The sequence below is a fragment of the Oncorhynchus tshawytscha genome, linkage group LG07 (assembly GCF_018296145.1).
Source record: "Oncorhynchus tshawytscha isolate Ot180627B linkage group LG07, Otsh_v2.0, whole genome shotgun sequence".
Lineage (NCBI taxonomy): Eukaryota > Metazoa > Chordata > Actinopteri > Salmoniformes > Salmonidae > Oncorhynchus > Oncorhynchus tshawytscha.
In genome coordinates, this window is record NC_056435.1 from 12,702,728 (window position 1) to 12,724,701 (window position 21,974).

A 21,974-nucleotide genomic window follows, 5' to 3' on the forward strand; every position below is an offset into this window, starting at 1 on the left:
TATGATTACCAACATTTATATTGTGATCTTCGGGCAAGTAGAGACATTTAGTCTGCAATCTCCCCCCCGTTTTATTCATTTAGTTTCATATGGCCCCCAAAATCAGATACACAACACTTCAATAATTTAATGCCTACTTCAGTTTGACATACTGTTAACCAACAACCTGAAAAGGATGATATTCAATCATGAAAATGCACAGGCTCTGGGGTGAAGTTTCCCCTTAGGTACAGATCTAGGATCAGCTTCCCTCACCCCAACCTGCAAAAATGTGCAACTGACCCAAGATCAGCGTCTCGAGCCAACTTCACCAATACGGAGCAGAAGCAATGTAGATATAAGCAAGATTAATATGACAGCATGTTTTATGCGTCTAGCAGTGGTCCCTCAACATTCATGGTCCACTTGAGTTCAGTACGGACATTCAGCTTTATTTGGTTATGGTCGCTATACTGTATCGATTGCTGAAAATGGTGGAAACCGAAGCTAAAGCTTCTATCAATCCAATCCAGGATGGCCACACTTCCGGAGAAGAGTGGAGGATTGGGGACAAACCCTAGATTCAACTTTTAAGATGTCAGCACCTTGATATCCAGGCTTATTAGGACAATAAGTACTAGCACCCTTGAAATGAAGGCATTGCTGCGAGAACCCCCCTTCCCCTCCTCTCTGCACTGCACTTCGGCAGGAGAAGCAGGAAACTGCACCACACTGGGATGTTTAGGCCATAAAAACAGGATATAGAAAGCAACATTCAATTTTAATGCGAGCCAGACGGGAATTTGTGAATTAATTTAGCCAGTCAGGTCTAGTCTAATGCGACTGACAACATAATTCAATGATCAGTACCTTAAAGCAACAACGTGTCGCTTTAATTTTAGCCACCATGTTGAGAATAACTGAGTATATGGTAAACGGCACCTGGAGCAAAGCTGCCCCCACTCTGTACATTCTATTTCTATGATTTTAGGCCATGTCATGTGACAATCTAAAGGCGGCAGGGGCCGATGGGAGGGGAGCAGAAGCTGTTACTGTACAGATAAACAGAAGCAGATGTTCATTAAGCACCAAACGTTTTAAAGCATGTCCCCAACGAAAATCTAAAATGTGTGTTTCCAATTGGACAAATCCAGTGAGTCCCTCCCTGTTTCACAGTCCGTTTCTTCTGCTTGGTGCCTAATGAACCCGACTCAGATGCCGGCCAGGTCAAAGGTCAAACAAACACAGCACACAACCCACAGGGCATTCGAAAGACATACACACGACGTGCCGTTCCAGTCTTCAGTTAAGCAAAAAAAATTGTATGCATTAAATAAAAAAATTCACAAAAAAATGATTCCCAGTCACAAATGTTTCCAGTTGCACAGTCATGGTTTCGTGCCTTTGGGAGGAGAGAATCTCCTTTTTTCCCCCATTTGGAGATTCCTTCGAGAGAGTGCAATCGTCTGTGAAAAAAGGCGTCCTTCCGATTTGCGTGAGACACTTGCAAAACATTCAGGGAATACTTAGGAAATGTCAAAACTCTCTGAGAATTCTTCTCATTGATTCAAGTTTTTTGATCTTATCCGCCTCTCTCCAACATACTTGCAGCTTTTAAAAACGTAACTCTAAAGAAAATCCTTTCACGTATTAAATAACTACATATAAAACCAGAGGCAAAATAATAATCCCTATTACAGAGGCCTTCCTTTATGGGCTGTCTCCCATTTCCCCTTTATCTCTCGCTCTCACACACATGGATGCATGTGAAAACACATGGGTACGCACACAAAACGGGCACACACACACACACACACACACACACACACACACACAGAGCGTCATGTTTTACAGCATGTCCATGCAGTACCAATGCAGAATGAATCCTAACGTCGTTATTATTGGTTTTCTGACTACGTGGCACAAACATATGGCGAAGAAGCTGATACGTGGTTTGGCGTTTCCTTATTTACATGGTTAAATATTCACCATCATAATCATGGAACACGAGGAGTCCAGTTTGTCAATGTCCACTGACGGTCCTGTGTGATAGATATGATAGATAGAAACTCCTCCCCAAGAGAGGTAAAGTAGGCATCATCCAACAGTCTCCTTTTCTACCACTACCCTGGTCAGTGTGTCAGTTTTGTGTTGCCCCCCCTCTTGGGTGGGGCCGGTGGGGGCCCCCGCCGTAGCGTTGCATAGCCTGAGATGTTCCCCCCTGACAGCAACTCGGGCGGTGGAGGGGCCAGTGCCAACTCCATGTCGTCCATGGTGCCCGCGGCAGGCTCCAGCTTGGGGCCGGACAGGCGGGACGAGGAGAGCGAGCCCTGCCGGCTCACCGACTTGCGCTTCAGAGTCCGGTTCAGGTCGTCCATGAAGTTGCCCGGCTGGGGGGCGCCGTTGTTACCGTTCCCCTTGGGGGGCGAGGTAGGCAGGGGCAGCTTGGGAGGCAGGGACGGCTGGTTCCTCTGCAGCATGGGGGGGGCCTTCTTCAGGGAGCCCTTGCCCCAGGAGGAGTTGATGGTGGCGGGGGAGGGGGACCGGGAGGGGCAGGCGGTACTTTTGGCTGGGGTTGACCACTGCTACCTTAGGTGCCCCGACGTGGCCGTCACTGGGCAGTGGAGGAGGGGGGAAGAGATCAAAAGCCAGTGGGGGAGTGGGGAGGTAGGCCACGGCGCACTCCGCTGGAAGGGAGGGGAAGTCGGCGGTGGACTGACGCTGCTGGCCCACTTGACCCACTTTGGCCTGAAGGGCCAGGTTGGCCAGGTTTAACTTGCCTGGCTTGGGGGGCGCCGGGGGGGCGGCCGGGGAGAAGGAGGGGTCCTTAGAGGGAGAACTATCCAAGGACACGGCAGGGAAGGATTGGAAGGTGGAGGGGGAAGAGGACTGGGGGGCAAACTTGCTGAGAAGGTTCCTGCGGGACTCCTGGTATTCAGCCGAGGAGTTAGACTTGATGTTGGAGGCCTTCTGGGGGGTGGCAGGCGGGGGCTTCCTGCCCCCCCAGCCAGAGGAGCCTGAAGAAGGTGTGTAGGAGCCCGATGGAGATGTCTTCAGGGGCGAGCATAGGTTGCCGGGGGAGAGGGGGAGGCGGAGGGGTGGGGCCAGTGATGGGGGGGGAGGTGGAGCAAGAGGGGCAAGGCCGGTAACTGGAGCAGGTGGGGGCGGAGGAGGAGGGGGAGGAGGAGGGAAAGACAGGCTGCTCTCAGAAGCGGGTGGAGGGAACTCAGAGGCCTGTTGCTGGGCCTGTCCACAGCCTGGCTGCCATCTTGGTTTGGCCTTCACCGCGGGAGGGGAAAGGGGGGCTTTGGGGCTCTCAAGTTGATTGGTTGACAGTGTGGACCCTGGGAACTGGCTTGCCATCTGTTTGACCAGGGAGGTAGTGGTGGGCGGAGCCATGAATGACATGGGTGGCGGCTTGGAGAGGCTGTGCTGCTTGGGAAATGTGGGAGGGGGCTGGTTGGGAGTGTGGACTACCTGGAGGCTGTGCTGCTTCTTCATTGACACCGGAGGAGGAGGGGGCGGGGGTGGGGGAGGAGTAGGGGTAGCAGGTGGGGCGGGGGAGAGGGGAAACAGGGTAGAGAGGCTTCCGGGCACCGTGGTGGAGCAGAAAGCCTGGGGAGAAGGTTTTGGGTAGGGCAGGGGGGGAGCAGCTGCGGGCGAGTACTGCTGCTGAGGAGTTGGGGGAGGAGGAGGTGGGGGGGAGGAGGTGGTGGGGGAGGAGGCACAGAGAGCTTCTGGGGAGGCGGTGGGGTAGGAGGGGAGGTGGCGGGGGAGGAGATGGTGCCAGGGGCGACTCTACCAGTCTGGCAGCTGGGGGAAAGAGGCCCTGGGGGGACCGTTGGGGAACTTCTGGGCCAGTGCCTGCTGGAGGGCGTTGGCGCCGTAGGGTAATGGGCACAGACCTGGCATCGGGTCTGGGGGCGGTGGAGGAGGAGGGGGAGGGGGATGTCGTTGCTCTCCGGCGGTGGTGGGATGAACTGGGGCAGGGAGGCAGGGCTGGGGGAACCGAGCCGGAGTGCAGCCATGGCCGACCCCAGAGCAGGCATGGAGGGCGGGGGAGGGGGCGGCGGGGGAGGCGGGACGTTGATGTTATTGACCAGCGGTTTGACAGCCGTCTGATGGGGAGGAGGTGGGGCTTGAGCTGACGCCCTGGGTGGGCTCTGGTGGTTGTTTTGCGCCCTGTGGTGATTGGCAGCCTGGTGGGCAGCGTTCTGGTTCTGCAGCCGGGTGATGGTGCTGTACTTGGCGAACACTGTGGGGCCCGAGTGGTGAGGGGTGCTGCTGGCAGGCAGGGGCGGCAGGGGAGGGGGTGGTGGCGGGGGAGGGGGTGGCGGGGGCACAGCTTGGTTGTAGCTGCTGTAGGGCTGTGGGGACAGCTGTTGGGGCGGTGGAGGGAAGGGCTGTTGGGGCGGTGGAGGGAAGGGCTGTTGGGGCGGTGGAGGGAAGGGCTGTTGGGGCGGTGGAGGGAAGGGCTGTTGGGGCGGTGGAGGGAAGGGCTGTTGGAGGGAAGGGGGGCGGTGGAGGGAAGGGGCTGTTGGGGCGGTGGAGGGAAGGGCTGTTGGGCAGGTGGAGGGAAGGGCTGTTGGGCAGGTGGAGGGAAGGGCTGTTGGGCAGGTGGAGGGAAGGGCTGTTGGGCAGGTGGAGGGAAGGGCTGTTGGGCAGGTGGAGGGAAGGGCTGTTGGGCAGGTGGAGGGAAGGGCTGTTGGGCAGGTGGAGGGAAGGGCTGTTGGGCAGGTGGAGGGAAGGGCTGTTGGGCAGGTGGAGGGAAGGGCTGTTGGGCAGGTGGAGGGAAGGGCTGTTGGGCAGGTGGAGGGAAGGGCTGTTGGGCAGGTGGAGGGAAGGGCTGTTGGGCAGGTGGAGGGAAGGGCTGTTGGGCAGGTGGAGGGAAGGGCTGTTGGGGCAGGTGGAGGGAAGGGCTGTTGGGGCGGTGGAGGGAAGGGCTGTGGGGCGGTGGGAAGGGTGGAGGGAAGGGCATTTGGGGCGGTGGAGGGAAGGGCATTTGGAGGGAAGGGGGGCGGTGGAGGGCTGGGCAGTTGGGGCGGTGGAGGGAAGGGCAGTGGAGGGGGGCGGTGGAGGGAAGGGCAGTTGGGGCGGTGGAGGGAAGGGCAGTTGGGGCGGTGGAGGGAAGGGGCAGGGAAGGCAAGACAGGGGTGTAACTGTTGCAGATCTGGGGGGGGAGCTGTTGGGGTGGTGGAGGGGAGGGCTGTGGGTGCAAGGAAGGCAAGACCTGGGTGTAACTGCTGCAGATCTGGGGGCAGCTGTTGGGGCGGTGGAGGGAAGGGCTGTTGGGGCGGTGGAGGGAAGGGCTGTTGGTGCAGGGTAGGCAAGACCTGGGTGTAACTGCTGCGGATGTGGGGGGTAGCTGTTGGGGCGGTGGAGGGAGGGCTGTTGGGGCGGTGGAGGGGAGGGCTGTTGGGGCGGTGGAGGGAGGGCTGTTGGGGCGGTGGAGGGGAGGGCTGTTGGGGCGGTGGAGGGGAGGGCTGTTGGGGCAGGGTAGGCAAGACCTGGGTGTAACTGCTGCGGATCTGGGGGGCAGTTGCTGTTGAAGTGGGGGAGGTACCCCCTGTGGCTTGGGGGTAGAGCGTGGGTGTAGCTGCTGCGAGTCTGGGGGAGGCGGCTGCTGTTGTGGCGCAGCCAACGCAGGGGGCTCCAGTTGTGGGGTCTGGCGGTGCGTGTGGGCAGGGTGGGGGAGGGTGGCTCCTCGGGTGGACTCCCTCATCTGTGCGGGGACAGAGAAATACACACAATCAGTACAGGATCACCATGGACAATCTGTTGATAAGCGACGGCTTGAGTATAAGAATATTTTGAAGATAAATACACAACGCAGAGGATAAGAGGACAAGAGTACTAGAATTAACGATCAACAGGGAATTGTCAATGTAAATAGGAGTTGGGTTTCAGTTCAACAGCTGTTTAGAATCTGTGGTATGTCACTCCTGAACTCAGTGTGCTATGTTCTGTACATTGAGTCTGGAGCAGGATACTTGTTATTTGGCCATTGGCCCAGTTGTACTGCAAGGACTTCTAATTGGTCAACCCCAGGCTAGGGTGGGGGGTTATAAATGGCATCCTTTTCCTTTGTTCTGTGGAGAAAAGCTGAGGACAGGGGAGAATGAACATCTACCTCCCAGCATAACATTATGATTTGTCCTCTTTGAATAAACCTATTTTTCTCCCCCTGAGTTGCTTTGGAGTTTGTGTTATTGAAGAATAACACAAATTGCTAACAATAAGGGTACGGTTAGAATAAGGATTCGGGTAAGGGTTAGCATAAGGTTAAGGCTAGGGTTAAGTTTAGGATAAGGGTCAGTAGAAAGTGAAATCAGCCCCAGTGTTATGAGTGGGCATTAGGTGGCCTGGACCGCCCTACAGTACCTCCTCCCGTCCAAATAAAGTATTTAAATATTGATAATTTATTTGACCAAGATGAGCGGAGACAGAAAGACTCACCAATCTCAGATAAATCATCAGAGCGAGCGAAACAGCGCTCCCCTGTCTGAGTATGTGTAGCCCATGGATGTGATGTTGTCTGGACAAAAATAGTGTGGCATGTGTTAAGGGATTTTTTATCAATAATGACTAATTATGTATACATTTCAATCAGGACTGAGTAATCAGAATACTATTATGCTACAGTATAGATGTATGAATTTTATTTTAATCCTAGTACTGAATATAATGTGTGTCATTATAATCAAGAATTAGAACAATGACTGTCTGTTCCTTGGTAGAAACTAATTAACTTATCATCAGACAGGCTAGAATGCTTATCTACACAGGAAGACCTTGGCTTGGTCATAAATGATCTAAATTGGTGTGAGACGATGTAGGAAGGCTTGAAAACTATACTGCCGTTGTACCGGAGTGGAGGAGAGACGGGACAGTTCGAAAACTAATGACGTCATTTTCAGTTTATAACCTGTGGTAAATTGTATCATGTTCAGTACTCTCGAGAACAAACGCTAGTGCCTGATTTTGAGACTGGTCTCTGTACATTTTATGTAAACAAGTTTCTTACAAATCCTTAGAAATGGGCTGAGTGTATTAATTTAATTGGGTATTAAACATATAGGAATTTGAATTCCTCTAACAGCATGTCATACTCTTTTTGGCCAGACAGCATCACATACTGTACATGGGCAAAATACATTAAATTGTATTGGTCGCATACACATATTTTAGCCAGATGTTATTGTGGGTGTAGCAAAATGCTTGTGTTCTTAGCTCCAACAGTGCAGTAATATCGAACAATTCATAACAATACACACAAGTCTAAAAGTTTTAAAAAATGGAATTAAGAAATATATAAATATTAGGACGAGCAATGTCAGAGTCCGGAGTATAAATATATATGTGATGGGATGTATAGACATTATGGACAGTACGTGGATAGAATATTTAGTATATTTGTAGAGTACGTAGGATAGAATATTGTATATATATATATACAGCAATAGTTGAATAGGATGGCATATTGACTAGAATACAGTATGTAAACATTATTAAAGTGACCAGTGTTCCAGTGAAAGTGACTAGTGAAGTCATGTCTATGTGCATAAGGGCAGCAGCCTCGAAGGTGCAGGGTTGAGTAACCAGGTGGTAGCCGCCTAGTGATGGCTATATAACAGTCTGATGGCCTTGAGATAGAAGCTGTTTTTCAGTCTCTCGGCCCCAGCTTTGATGCGCCTGTACTGACCTCGCCTTCTGGATGATAGCGGGCCGAACAGGCCGTGGCTCAGGTGGGTTGATATACTTGATGATCCTTTTGGCCTTCTTGTGACATCAGGTGATGTAGGCGCCAGGCGGTGATACAGCCCGACAGGATGAACTCAAATGGTGCATTTGTGAGGGTCTTAGGGGCCAAGCCAAATTTCTTCAGCCTCCTGTGGTTGAATAGGTGCTGTTGTGGCGTCGTCTACACCACAATGTCTGTGTGGGTGGACCATTTCAGATTGTTAGTGATGTGTACGCTGAGGAACTTGAAGCTCTTCACCTTCTCCACTGCAGCCCCGTCGATGTGGATGGCGGCAGTCTCCCTCTACTGTCTCCTGAAGTCCATGACCAGCTCCTTCGTTTTGTTGAAATTGTAAGACCGGGGCCAAGCATCGCTCTGATGCTTTCTCTGGTGAGATAGTTGTTTCAGCCACTTGCACATTGAAGGAAAGTTGGTGGGTGCACAGTGCACTGTTTTGACGCTGGAACTATTTTTGGACGAACGTGCAAAAGGTAACCTACTGTTTGAAGTGATTTGTTTGACAAAAATCGGTTGAACACATCACGACTGGTTGTGTTCATGCCACATTTATAAAAGGTCATTTTTAATAAAATTACTCTGACGTTTTAAGTCATGCCTCCCTCGACTTTACCTAAATAAGTCTATAAAACACACTGCCATTGTTAAACTCTTAATATCAGAAATAGTGTGTTATAACCAATGTTAGGAGGGCATGTCATTTTCCTTTATGGTTTTCCCCCACTACTCCCGACAGTAGGGCCTGCTTCCCTCCTTCTCCCGATAATTAAAAGGTGCCGTGCCCAGTTGACAATTACCCCGATAATTACCTCGAAACTGAACATACGCCAAAACTAATTTCACACAACCCTTTTGGATAGAAAAACCGGAGACAATTCAACTGTCTGATTATCAGCACAAAACGTCATCACAGAGAGCAGGCCCCTACATCTCAAGCAAAAAACAACATCAGCAACGCACCTCACTAGCTTTCGTTGTTTATGTGACATGCTCCAACTTATGCCATTGCGTGAAGACACACACCATGGCAAGCACAAGCTGATAGTAATTGACCATTTTTGACTGCGGCCATATAGAATGCCATTTATATGCTTTTGTGGCGATTTTCACTATTTATCAAGCACACTTGGAGATTAAAATAATGTTAAGGCAACAAATGTTTCATCATTTGACTGAGCATCTTGCTGACTGTGCGTCTTCGTGGTTGGGGTATAATCTTTTTTTGCCTTCGTAGAAAGCTGTTACCAAGTCCCAACATATGCTTTCTGTTTCGTAGTTGTAACAAAGGCAACTCAACAAATAAAATGGTGTTTTTACATAAACAGTACCATAAACTAATGAAAAGTAACACCATAGTACCCTCCAAGCTCGTCATCAAGCTCGAGACCCTGGGTCTCGACAGCGCCCTGTGCAACTGGGTACTGGACTTCCTGACGGGCCGCCCCCAGGTGGTGAGGGTAGGCAACAACATCTCCACCCCGCTGATCCTCAACACTGGGGCCCCACAAGGGTGCGTTCTGAGCCCTCTCCTGTACTCCCTGTTCACCCACGACTGCGTGGCCACGCACGCCTCCAACTCAATCATCAAGTTTGCGGACGACACAACAGTGGTAGGCTTGATTACCAACAACGACGAGACGGCCTACAGGGAGGAGGTGAGGGCCCTCGGAGTGTGGTGTCAGGAAAATAACCTCACACTCAACGTCAACAAAACTAAGGAGATGATTGTGGACTTCAGGAAACAGCAGAGGGAACACCCCCTATCCACATCGATGGAACAGTAGTGGAGAGGGTAGCAAGTTTTAAGTTCCTCGGCATACACATCACAGACAAACTGAATTTTTCCACTCACACAGACAGCATCGTGAAGAAGGCGCAGCAGCGCCTCTTCAACCTCAGGAGGCTGAAGAAATTCGGCTTGTCACCAAAAGCACTCACAAACTTCTACAGATGCACAATCGAGAGCATCCTGGCGGGCTGTATCACCGCCTGGTACGGCAACTGCTCCGCCCACAACCGTAAGGCTCTCCAGAGGGTAGTGAGGTCTGCACAACGCATCACCGGGGGCAAACTACCTGCCCTCCAGGACACCTACACCACCCGATGTTACAGGAAGGCCATAAAGATCATCAAGGACATCAACCACCCGAGCCACTGCCTGTTCACCCCGCTATCATCCAGAAGGCGAGGTCAGTACAGGTGCATCAAAGCTGGGACCGAGAGACTGAAAAACAGCTTCTATCTCAAGACCATCAGACTGTTAAACAGCCACCACTAACATTGAGTGGCTGCTGCCAACACACTGACACTGACTCAACTCCAGCCACTTTAATAATGGGAATTGATGGGAAATGTAAATATATCACTAGCCACTTTAAACAATGCTACCTTATATAATGTTACTTACCCTACATTATTCATCTCATATGCATACGTATATACTGTACTCTATATCATCGACTGCATCCTTATGTAATACATGTATCACTAGCCACTTTAACTATGCCACTTTGTTTACATACTCATCTCATATGTATATACTGTATCTTGCCTATGCTCCTCTGTACCATCACTCATTCATATATCCTTATGTACATATTCTTTATCCCCTTACACTGTGTATAAGACAGTAGTTTTGGAATTGTTAGTTAGATTACTTGTTGGTTATTACTGCATTGTCGGAACTAGAAGCACAAGCATTTTGCTACACTCGCATTAACATCTGCTAACCATGTGTATGTGACAAATAAAATTTGATTTGATTTGAATGAAAAGTAACACGAATGAAAAGTAACACGAATGAAAAAGCGTTTGTGTGATTTGAAATATATATTTTTCGTAGTCTAATGTGACCTTCATAAACACAACCAAATGATAATTTTTTTGCAAAAGCATATATGAAATGTTTTAATTAAACTGTTAGAATGTTGCGGTCCGAATGACTGCTCATTAGCTTGAATGGCGGTTCTAGTTTTGCCACGGAAGGAGGTCCTGCAAAAAAAAAAAAAACTTGCCCCATATTTGAATCAAAAATGTATATGGAAATCAAAAAGAGTCCAACTGATTTGTTCTGGCGCCGGCCCTGGTTGAATTGTTACTGATAGTCTGTAGAGCATCTACAGTGCGACTGAGACAAAATCAATCATCACAGTAAAACAATCTGATGGGAGACAAAGAGAAGAGATAATGGAGAGACATATAGAGAGAGAGGAAATCCAAAGGAGGGATATATTGGCGTGAAGATGTGAGGTCAAAGGGGAGAAGGACTAACCCTGGTGTTCTCCTCCATCTGCGTTCCTCTCTTCCAGGCCTCAGAGAAAATGGAGCTGACCACGCTCTGGGAGCGCCCGTGGCTGGAGGCCGTGTCCACTCCACTGTCTGACTGGCCCGAGTGGTTCGACTGGGACTCTGGGGGGCACACACACACACACACACACACACACAGACATGGAAGAGAGCCGCTAGATGCTGATCTTGGGTCAGTGTTGCATTTCCCCACTAATGGTTAAGGTTAGGATTAGGCAAGGGGAAGCTGATCCTAGATTTGTACCTTGGGGGAAACTTCACCCCGGAGCATATAAACACTAGATTTCTGACCTACACATTGGCTAACAAGAGTCTCTGAAGCCACTGAACTGCCATATTAGAACTCCCTCTTTTGCAGATTTGATTAATGGGAGTGGATGTGTAAAAAAAGGGTGAATCCACATCTCTGTAGATAGACTAGAGCTTTATCGTGTACCCTCAAAGCCACAACAACTGATTCAAGATCAGAACTATAATAAATGTATCTACTGCTAGACAGGGGTTGTGGTCAACTCCATCTGATAAATTGAATCAAAATCGTCATTGAAAATAATGGCCAATTAATTAATAGCATATCAATCTCTACTCAAATTGAGGTCAATTCGATTTGGTTACCAAGCTGATCCCGGATCTGTGCTTGTGTATCACAGTCCCCCAGCCATTACCATTAAGCCTCAGTGGACCACCGTGGACTTGAGCAGCTGATCCCAGACCAGTTGTAAGCCCTGGAAGGCTGACTCACCGGGCAGACTGGCTGAGCCGGAGCCGGAGCTGGAGCCAGAGCGGATGCTGGAGGTGGAGAGGGAGGACCAGTCGTGGGCCGCCTCCGTGCGCTTCATGGCCTCCTGGTAGTTCACATACAGCTGTTTCCCGTACTACACCACCGCCACCATGGGGGAAAGAGAGAGGTCACAGTTGTTTATTAAAAGTGAAGCGCAGTTGCTAATTGTTCACATTGAATGTTGTGTTTTGGTCGCATGGTTCATATATAATTTAATATTGACCAATGTCTTATCTTGTAAAACACAATCTTAAGTTAAGGGAAACAAATTTTATTTTTTTAATTTTTAAGTAAGCTTTTAGTTTAGGAGACCCCTTTTGGCTTGAGAGAAAAAGTTATATAGCCTCTAATAGTCATGTTTAAGAGTGACGTGGATGTTAAGGTTTACCTTGGCGATGCGAATGCCGTTGAACCATTGGTGGAGGGTCCTGACGTCGTCACAGCACAGATACTTGATGTACTGGGACTTCTTCTGGATCTGGGGGTGCTTAACACACAGAGACAGACCGAATCAAACCAATCATAGATGTCCATGTTCAGACTTTGTCCGGTCTAGACCAGCCTTGATTTGTCCTAAACATAGGCAGCTATAAATTCCGTCTTTTCAACTTTCATTCAGAATGGATTTCAACGTCCGGAAAATACATATTTTCAACGTTCATTCAGCACCTAAATTGAACCTAACTTCAACGTCTGGAAAACACTTATTTTAGACGTTACGGACGGCAGCAAATTTTCTGTCTCGCCTTGGGCGGCAGAGCGGCCAGGACCGGCCCTGATCGTTCCGTTCCAGTAAAGACATCGATTCCAAAACCACCCTTGATAATTGCCTTTGCGCCTGTTAGTTTGACTACAGCTAAAGATAGGTGGGTCAACATTAATAATATAGGAGAGTGGCGCCTTAACACTTATTTTTGGTGTTTTTCAGGGTCTGTGCTTTTAGAAAGGAGTGGCCTCAAAGGATATCATTACCCAGACCCCCCCGGGACCACATCCACTCACATAACAGATCCATCTTAATGGGCTTGTCCAGGCTCACTGCAACATCTCTACTCTAAAAATGTGCCACCCCTTGTCTAAAAATGAGTTAGCCCATGTTCCTAATCAATTCTCCACAAGGAGCAGAAGTGGAGTGCACCATTAGGGGAACAGGGGGGGGTTATCTTACCTTAAGGGCTAGGCAGTAGTCTGTGGGGGCCTTGTACTTGCTGCGGTAGTCCTGGCCGTAGTACACATTAACGTGGTCCAGCTGTAGAAAGCATACCAGGTCCCTGGAGGCCTATATGGAGGGAGAGACAGGATTCATATATGATTGATTATATCATATATTGCACGGGTAATCAAATTCTCTTTGAGAACTCCGGTCACACAATTTCCTAGGTGACAGAAGGTCCAGATGGATATTGTTGTTTATCTGCATAGTAACAAACGTCAACCTTACAACCCCAAACGGTCGCCACTCTTTTGCAGTTTTAAAGGTCATTTTCTGAAATTCTACACATTTTGCCATTGGGCAGAGATAACATTTCATAGTTTCAAAGCTAATTTCTTGCAATTCAACACATTTAGCCATGTCTTGTGTGTTGATATGATACCGGAGTGTCTAAACAAAATCAAAAATGGGGGCCCCCGGGCATGTAATCTGGCCATGAAAACTACAAGATGTAGATAGCTGGTTAGCCTAACTTACCTACCTAGCGAACATGGGACAGTTGATTAACGGGACAGTTGAATAACTGGACATTTCTTGACAGGTTAAACAGCTCTGTAGGTCTGTCAATGAATGACAGGAGGAAAACTGCCCATGCACTACCAAATATCTAAATACTTCTTGTGCCTTCTACTATTGCAACTCAACAGCAGTAAGATAAAAGCTCGGCCAATTTTTGCTAAACTTTAAATAAATTGTCTGAGGCTTTAGATTAGAGAAGTCTACAGGGAGAGAGAGGAGAGTGAGTAGAGACATAGACATATAATTGATAATATGATACTGGTTACAGACTGGCCGAGGCCAATGCCTAGAGGCCAAAGTGGTTTGATAAGGTATTCATTCAAGTAGAGGTTGAAATACTCACTGTTTGGCCAACAACATGACAAATCTTATCAGATTACTGGTTCACTCATTGCAGAATTAACATCACAGGATGGCATTGTATATCCTTTTTTTTTTAAAGGAGACAACCGATGGGATAATCAGAGAGGACAAGAAAATGGAAACGGTGTGGGCAAAAATTAAGTCCAAGGTTTACTTCCGTTTCATGCCTTCTGAACACGACCCTGGGCTAAAAGCTAAAGCATACACACACTCAACATGGGGCTAAATCAGTTCTACCAAATCTCTATCAACATGTTAAATGTGCAACCAGAGGGAAACAAATTCTAGATCACCTGTACTCCACACACAAAGACGCGTACAAAGCTCTCCCTCGCCCTCCATTTGGTAAATCCAACCACAACTCTATCCTCCTGATTCCTGCTTACAAGCAAAAATTAAAGCAGGAAGCACCAGTGACTCGGTCTATTAAAAAAATGGTCTGATGAAGCAGATGCTAAACTACAGGACTGCTTTGCTATCACAGACTGGAACATGTTCCTGGATTCTTCCGATGACATTGAGGAGTATACCACATCAGTCACTGGCTTTATCAAGAAGTGCATGGAGGACGTCGTCCCCACAGTGACTGTACGTACACACCCCAACCAGAAGCCATGGATTACAGGCAACATTCGCACTGAGCTAAAGGGTTGAGCTGCCACTTTCAAGGTGCGGGACTCTAACCCGGAAGCTTACAAGAAATCCCACTATGCCCTGCGACGAACCATCAAACAGGCAAAGCGTCAATACAGGGCTAAGATTGAATCATACTGCATCGGCTCCGACGCTCGTCGGATATGGCAGGGCTTGCAAACTATTACAGACTACAAAGGGAAGCACAGCCGCGAGCTGCCCAGTGACATGAGCCTACCAGACAAGCTAAATCACTTCTATGCTCGCTTTGAGGCAAGCAACACTGAGGCATGCATGAGAGCATCAGCTGTTCCGGACGACTGTGTGATCACACTCTCCGTAGCCGACGTGAGTAAGACCTTTAAACAGGTCAACATACACAAGGCTGCAGGGCCAGACGGATTACCAGGACGTGTGCTCCGGGCATATCCTGACCAACTGGCAGGTGTCTTCACTGACATTTTCAACATGTCCCTGATTGAGTCTGTAATACCAGACCACCCTAGTCCCTGTGCCCAAGAACACAAAGGCAACCTGCCTAAATGACTACAGACCTGTAGCACTCACATCTGTAGCCATGAAGTGCTTTGAAAAGGCTGGTAATGGCTCACATCAACACCATTATCCCAGAAACCCTAGACCCACTCCAATTTGCATACCGCCCAAACAGATCCACAGATGATGCAATCTCTATTGCACTCCACACGGCCCTTTCTCACCTGGACAAAAGGAACACCTATGTGAGAATGCTATTCATTGACTACAGCTCAGCGTTCAACACCATAGTACCCTCAAAGCTCATCACTAAGCTAAGGAACTAAACACCCCCTTCGGCAACGGGGTCCTGGACTACCTGACGGGCTGCCCCCAGGTGGTGAGGGTAGGTAGCAACACATCTGCCATACTGATCCTCAACACTGGAGCTCCCAAGGGGTGCATGCTCAGTCCCCTCCTGTACTTTCCGTTCACCCACGACTGCATGGCCAGGCACGACTCCAACACCATCATTAAGTTTGCTGACGACACAACAGTAGGCCTGATCACCGACAAGACAGCCTATAGGGAGGAGGCCAGAGACCTGGCCGGGTGATGCCAGAATAACAACCTATCCCTCAACGTAACCAAAACTAAGGAGATGATTGTGGACTACAGGAAAAGGAGCACCGAGCACGACCCCATTCTCATCGACGGGGCTGTAGTGGAGCAGGTTGAGAGCTTAAAATCCCTTGGTGTCCACATCAACAACAAACTAGAATGGTCCAAACACACCAAGACTGTCGTGAAGAGGGCACGACAAAGCCTATTCCTCCTCAGGAAACTAAAAAGATTTGGCATGGGTCCTGAGATCCTCAAAAGGTTCTACAGCTGCAACAGAGAGCATCCTGACCGGTTGCATCACTGCCTGGTACGGCAATTGCTCAGCCTCCGACCGCAAGGCACTTCAGAGGGTAGTGCGTAAGGCCCAGTACATCACTGGGGCAAAGCTGCCTGCCATCCAGGACCTCTACACCAGGCGGTGTCAAAGGAAGGCCCTAAAAATTGTCAAAGACCCCAGCCACCCCAGTCATAGAAGGTTCTCTCTACTACCGCATGGCAAGCGGTACCGGAGTGCCAAGTCTAGAATAAAAAGGCTTCTCAACAGTTTTTACCCCCAAGCCATAAGACTCCTGAACAGGTAACCAAATGGTTACCCGGACTATCTGCATTGTGTCCCACCACCCGCCAACCCCTCTTTTACACTACTGCTACTCATCATATATGCATAGTCACTTTACCCACATGTACATACTACCTCAATAAGCCTGACTAACTGGTGTCTGTATTAGAGGTCGACCGATTAATCGGAATGGCCGATTAATTTGTGCTGATTTCAAGTTTTCATAACAATCGGAAATCAGTATTTTTTTTAGACCTTTATTTAATCTTTATTTAACTAGGCAAGTCAGTTAAAAACACATTCTTATTTTCAATGACGGCCTAGGAACGGTGGGTTAAACTGCCTTGTTCAGGGGCAGAACGACAGTTTTTCCACATTGTCAGCCCGGGGGATCCAATCTTGCAACCTTACAGTTAACTAGTCCAACGCAATAACAACCTGCCTCTCTCTCGTTGCACTCCACAAGGAGACTGCCTGTTACACAAATGCATTAAGCCAAGGTAAGTTGCTAGCTAGCATTAAACTTATCTTAGAAAAAACAATCAATCATAATCACTAGTTAACTACACATGGTTGATGATATTACTAGATATTATCTAGCGTGTCCTGTGTTGCATATAATCTGACTGAGCATACAAGTATCTAAGTATCTGACTGAGCGGTGGTAGGCAGAAGCAGGCGAGTAAACATTCATTCAAACAGAACTTTCGTGCGTTTTGCCAGCAGCTCTTCGCTGTGCGTCAAGCACTGCGCTGTTTATGACTTCAAACCTATCAACTCCCGAGATGAGGCTGGTGTAACCGAAGTGAAATGGCTGGCTAGTTAGCGCGTGCTAATAGTGTTTCAAACATCACTCGCTCTGAGCCTTGGGGTGGTTGTTTCCCTTGCTCTGCATGGGTAATACTGCTTCGATGTTGTGGTTGTTGTTGCTGTGTTGCTGGTTCGAGCCCAGGGAGGAGCGAGGAGAGGGACGGAAGCTATACTGTTACACAGGCAATACTAAAGTGCCTATAAGAACATCCAATAGTCAAAGGTTAATGAAATACAAATGGTATAGAGGGAAATAGTCTTATAATAGCTACAACATAAAACTTCTTACCTGGGAATATTGAAGACTCATGTTAAAAGGAACCACCAGCTTTCATATGTTCTTATGTTCTGAGCAAGGAACTGAAACGTTAGCTTTCTTACATAGCACATATTGCACTTTTACGTTCTTCTCCAACACTTTGTTTTTGCATTATTTAAACCAAATTGAACATGTTTCATTATCTACTTGAGGCTAAATTGATTTTATTGATGTATTATATTAAGTTAAAATAAGTTTCATTCAGTATTGTTGTAATTGTCATTATTACAAATAAAAAATATATATTATTATAAATCGGGCGATTAATCGGTATCGGGCCTCCAATAATCGGTATCGGTGTTGAAAAATCATAATCGGTCGACCTCTAGTCTGTATATAACCTTGCTACTCCTTTTTCAAAATGTCTTTTTACTGTTGTTTTATTTCTGTAAGTAAGCCTGTAAGTAAGCATTTCACTGTGAGGTCTACACCTGTTGTATTCGGCGCACGTGACAAACAAAAGCTTTGATTTGATGTTGAGAAATATTGGTCTCCAGGAGTAACCAATGACCCATAATACAATAGGAGAAGAGGCACATGCTCGGTCGATCCCTGTGGAGTCCTGTGTCATCATATCCAGAAACAGGAAATACCAGAGAGATGGGGTGGATTTGTTTCTCATGAACATGTGAACCCAATACACACACACACTCCAATCAATCAGTCAATCAAATGTATTTTATAAAGCGCTTTTTACATCAGCAGTCGATTGGAGTATTCAGTGGGTGGCTAACCTTAGCTTTGCCTTTCGGTACGTAGTAGATTCCTGATGCGCGCAGCAGGAAGTATCGCTTCTTCCACGACTTCTTCCCATCATCCTTCAGCCAGAGGATTCCCTCTATTTCTGGTACTGACACTGAGCTGCCACAGAAACACTCCTGCACAAACACATCGTCGTTATTAGTGTAATCTAAAGAGCACGAGAGAGGTGTGTGGTAGTGTGGGAGAGACCGTGTGTGTGCGCGCATGTATGTGTCTGTCACCTCTAGTAGGGCCTCTTTATTCCTATCGGCCATTTCAGAAGTCTCCTTCCTCCCCAACAAGTAGTTCTGTAAGTAAGCAGGGAAAATAGAGAGAAGGAGAAAGAGAAACAGAGGAAAGCAAAGGAGAAATAGACACCAGTTGAAAACAGCAGATCACACACTCCTCCAGACGAGCTGGCTCGCCTAGCCTTCTCATATTCAGTCACAACCTACTTCTTAAACACACGCACTCTCAAGGGCTCTTAGCATGCATAAGAAATGTGTGTGTGTGTGTACTCTACACTAAAGCTGTGTGAGTAGTGTACACACAACACATTGGAAGGGTTTTTTCTAGTTCCAAGGTCTTACCTGGGGGTTCTTGAAGAGGGCATATTTCTCGATGCGCTCGATGAACATCAGTTTGTTATGGCTGTCTCTGGTCCAATTCAGTAGGTTCTCCACCAAGTTCTCATGGTCCTCAAAGATCCGCTCTGAGGACAGAGAAAGAGCGAGGGAGTGTGTGTGAAACATGGTTCAATCCATGGTCAAAGGTAGTGCACTATAGAAGGGAAAGGGAATGTGTGACGCAGCCTAAATAACCACAATGCCTGCACATACCACGAGTGCTTCCTCTAGCAGCCATAAATAACCACGCTGCCTGCACCTACCACGAGTGCTTCCTCTAGCAGCCTAAATAACCACGCTGCCTGCACCTACCACGAGTGCTTCCTCTAGCAGCCTAAATAACCATGCCTGCACCTACCACGAGTGCTTCCCTAGCAGCCATAAATAACCACGCTGCCTGCACCTACCACGAGTGCTTCCTCTAGCAGCCATAAATAACCACGCTGCCTGCACCTACCACGAGTGCTTCCTCTAGCAGCCTAAATAACCACGCTGCCTGCACCTACCACGAGTGCTTCCTCTAGCAGCCTAAATAACCACGCTGCCTGCACCTACCACAAGTGCTTCCTCTAGCAGCCTAAATAACCACGCTGCCTGCACCTACCACGAGTGCTTCCTCTAGCAGCCTAAATAACCATGTAGCCTGCACCTACCACGAGTGCTTCCTCTAGCAGCCTAAATAACCACGCTGCCTGCACCTACCACGAGTGCTTCCTCTAGCAGCCTAAATAACCACGCTGCCTGCACCTACCACGAGTGCTTCCTCTAGCAGCCTAAATAACCACGCTGCCTGCACCTACCACGAGTGCTTCCTCTAGCAGCCATAAATAACCACGCTGCCTGCAGCCATAAATAACCACGCTGCCCACCTACCACGAGTGCTTCCTCTAGCAGCCTAATAACCACGCTGCCTGCACCTACCACGAGTGCTTCCTCTAGCAGCCATAAATAACCACGCTGCCTGCACCTACCACGAGTGCTTCCTCTAGCAGCCTAAATAACCATGTAGCCTGCACCTACCACGAGTGCTTCCTCTAGCAGCCATAAATAACCACGCTGCCTGCACCTACCACGAGTGCTTCCTCTAGCAGCCTAAATAACCACGCTGCCTGCACCTACCACGAGTGCTTCCTCTAGCAGCCTAAATAACCACGCTGCCTGCACCTACCACGAGTGCTTCCTCTAGCAGCCTAAATAACCACGCTGCCTGCACCTACCACGAGTGCTTCCTCTAGCAGCCTAAATAACCACGCTGCCTGCACCTACCACGAGTGCTTCCTCTAGCAGCCTAAATAACCACGCTGCCTGCACCTACCACGAGTGCTTCCTCTAGCAGCCTAAATAACCACGCTGCCTGCACCTACCACGAGTGCTTCCTCTAGCAGCCTAAATAACCATGTAGCCTGCACCTACCACGAGTGCTTCCTCTAGCAGCCATAAATAACCACGCTGCCTGCACCTACCACGAGTGCTTCCTCTAGCAGCCATAAATAACCACGCTGCCTGCACCTACCACGAGTGCTTCCTCTAGCAGCCTAAATAACCATATGCCTGCACCTACCACGAGTGCTTCCTCTAGCAGCCTAAATAACCACGCTGCCTGCACCTACCACGAGTGCTTCCTCTAGCAGCCTAAATAACCATGTAGCCTGCACCTACCACGAGTGCTTCCTCTAGCAGCCTAAATAACCACGAGTGCTTCCTCTAGAAGCCTGCACCTGCACCTACCGAGTGCTTCCTCTAGCAGCCTAAATAACCACGCTGCCTGCACCTGACCACGAGTGCTTCCTCTAGCAGCCATAAATAACCACGCTGCCTGCACCTACCACGAGTGCTTCCTCTAGCAGCCTAAATAACCACGCTGCCTGCACCTACCACGAGTGCTTCCTCTAGCATTAGAAAGGCTGGGCGCCCGTCCCTGACTCACTCCGTCAGACAGATGAACAGCTGCAGAGACATTCACGGACAGTCTTGAAAACACAAATGGTTACAATACCAGCTACTACCTAGACAACACTACAAGTTGACACTGTCCGAGTGTCCACATTGGCTCAGTATGCCGCACTCTCTCCCAATATCTCCCCAAGTTTCCACCAGTATATCCACCAGTATTTCACTCTCCCCAGTATATTCCCAGTATCATATTCAATTTCACTCTCCCCCAGTATATTCCCAGTGTCATCCTCAATATCTCACTCATTCCCAGTATCATCCTCAATCTCACTCACCCCTAGTATAACCCTGTATCTCCTCAATATCTCCCTCTCCCCCAGTATAACCCTGTATCTCCTCAATATCTCCCTCTCCCCCAGTATAACCCTGTATCTCCTCAATATCTCCCTCAACCACAGTATATTCCCAGTATCATCCTCAATATCTCCCTCTCCCCCAGTATAACCCTGTATCATCCTCAATATCTCCCTCAACCCCAGTATATTCCCAGTATCATCCTCAATATCTCCCTCTCCCCCAGTATCATCCTCAATATCTCCCTCTCCCCCAGTATAACCCTGTATCTCCTCAATAACCCTGTCTCCTCAACCCAACCCCAGTATAATCCTCAACATCTCCCTCTCCCCCAGTATAACCCTGTATCTCCTCAATCTCACTCCCCCAGTATAACCCTGTATCTCCTCAATATCTCCCTCCCCCCAGTATAACCCTGTATCTCCTCAATATCTCCCTCAACCCCAGTATATTCCCAGTATCATCCTCAATATCTCCCTCTCCCCCAGTATAACCCTGTATCTCCTCAATATCTCACCCCCCCAGTATATTCCCAGCATCGTTGCCAGTATATACATACCCATTTGCAGCTCGTTGATGGTCTCCACCAGCGACCAGTCGGGGCTGTAGCCACAGTGGGACTTGTCCAGCAGGCTGTCCAGCACCTGTCTGACAGTCTGTCTCTCATCCACCATCATGGTCTTGGAGCTCTCGTCCGACATGTGCACCCGGATCACCAGCTGGAGGACGACGACGAAGAGGGATGAGGAGGAAGAAGAGGTGCAGAACGGTCAGGCACTTCATATAGAACAGTTCTCTCACTAGCCTGAGTGCCAGTCTGCTTGTGCCATCATGCCAAATCTTTGTCATAATGAATGTTTGGTTTTGAGAATGACAGCAATGAAGTTTGCAAGAGCTTAACCTCGTCTACCAGCTGGCTCCCTCTCGGTTGAACTGTCAGGTTTTTACAGCGCCTCAAAACGGGACTTGACTGGAAGTCTATGGCAGGAGCGGACTAAACACCACTGGTTTTAATTGGCTG

General features: G+C 48.7%; 1 protein-coding gene across 1 annotated transcript in view; it reads right to left on the reverse strand.

The window, feature by feature from the left end:
• Positions 1 to 21,974, reverse strand: part of LOC112255195 (ras-associated and pleckstrin homology domains-containing protein 1) — a 76,851-nt gene continuing 54,877 nt past the window's right edge. The window contains 12 exon segments of the mRNA XM_042324999.1: positions 1 to 2,531; positions 2,533 to 3,482; positions 3,485 to 4,938; positions 4,980 to 5,701; positions 11,010 to 11,146; positions 11,787 to 11,919; positions 12,214 to 12,312; positions 12,994 to 13,104; positions 18,074 to 18,217; positions 18,323 to 18,388; positions 18,671 to 18,792; positions 21,513 to 21,672. Coding sequence (XP_042180933.1) covers positions 2,112 to 2,531; positions 2,533 to 3,482; positions 3,485 to 4,938; positions 4,980 to 5,701; positions 11,010 to 11,146; positions 11,787 to 11,919; positions 12,214 to 12,312; positions 12,994 to 13,104; positions 18,074 to 18,217; positions 18,323 to 18,388; positions 18,671 to 18,792; positions 21,513 to 21,672 — 4,518 coding nt within the window. The 3' untranslated portion in view covers positions 1 to 2,111.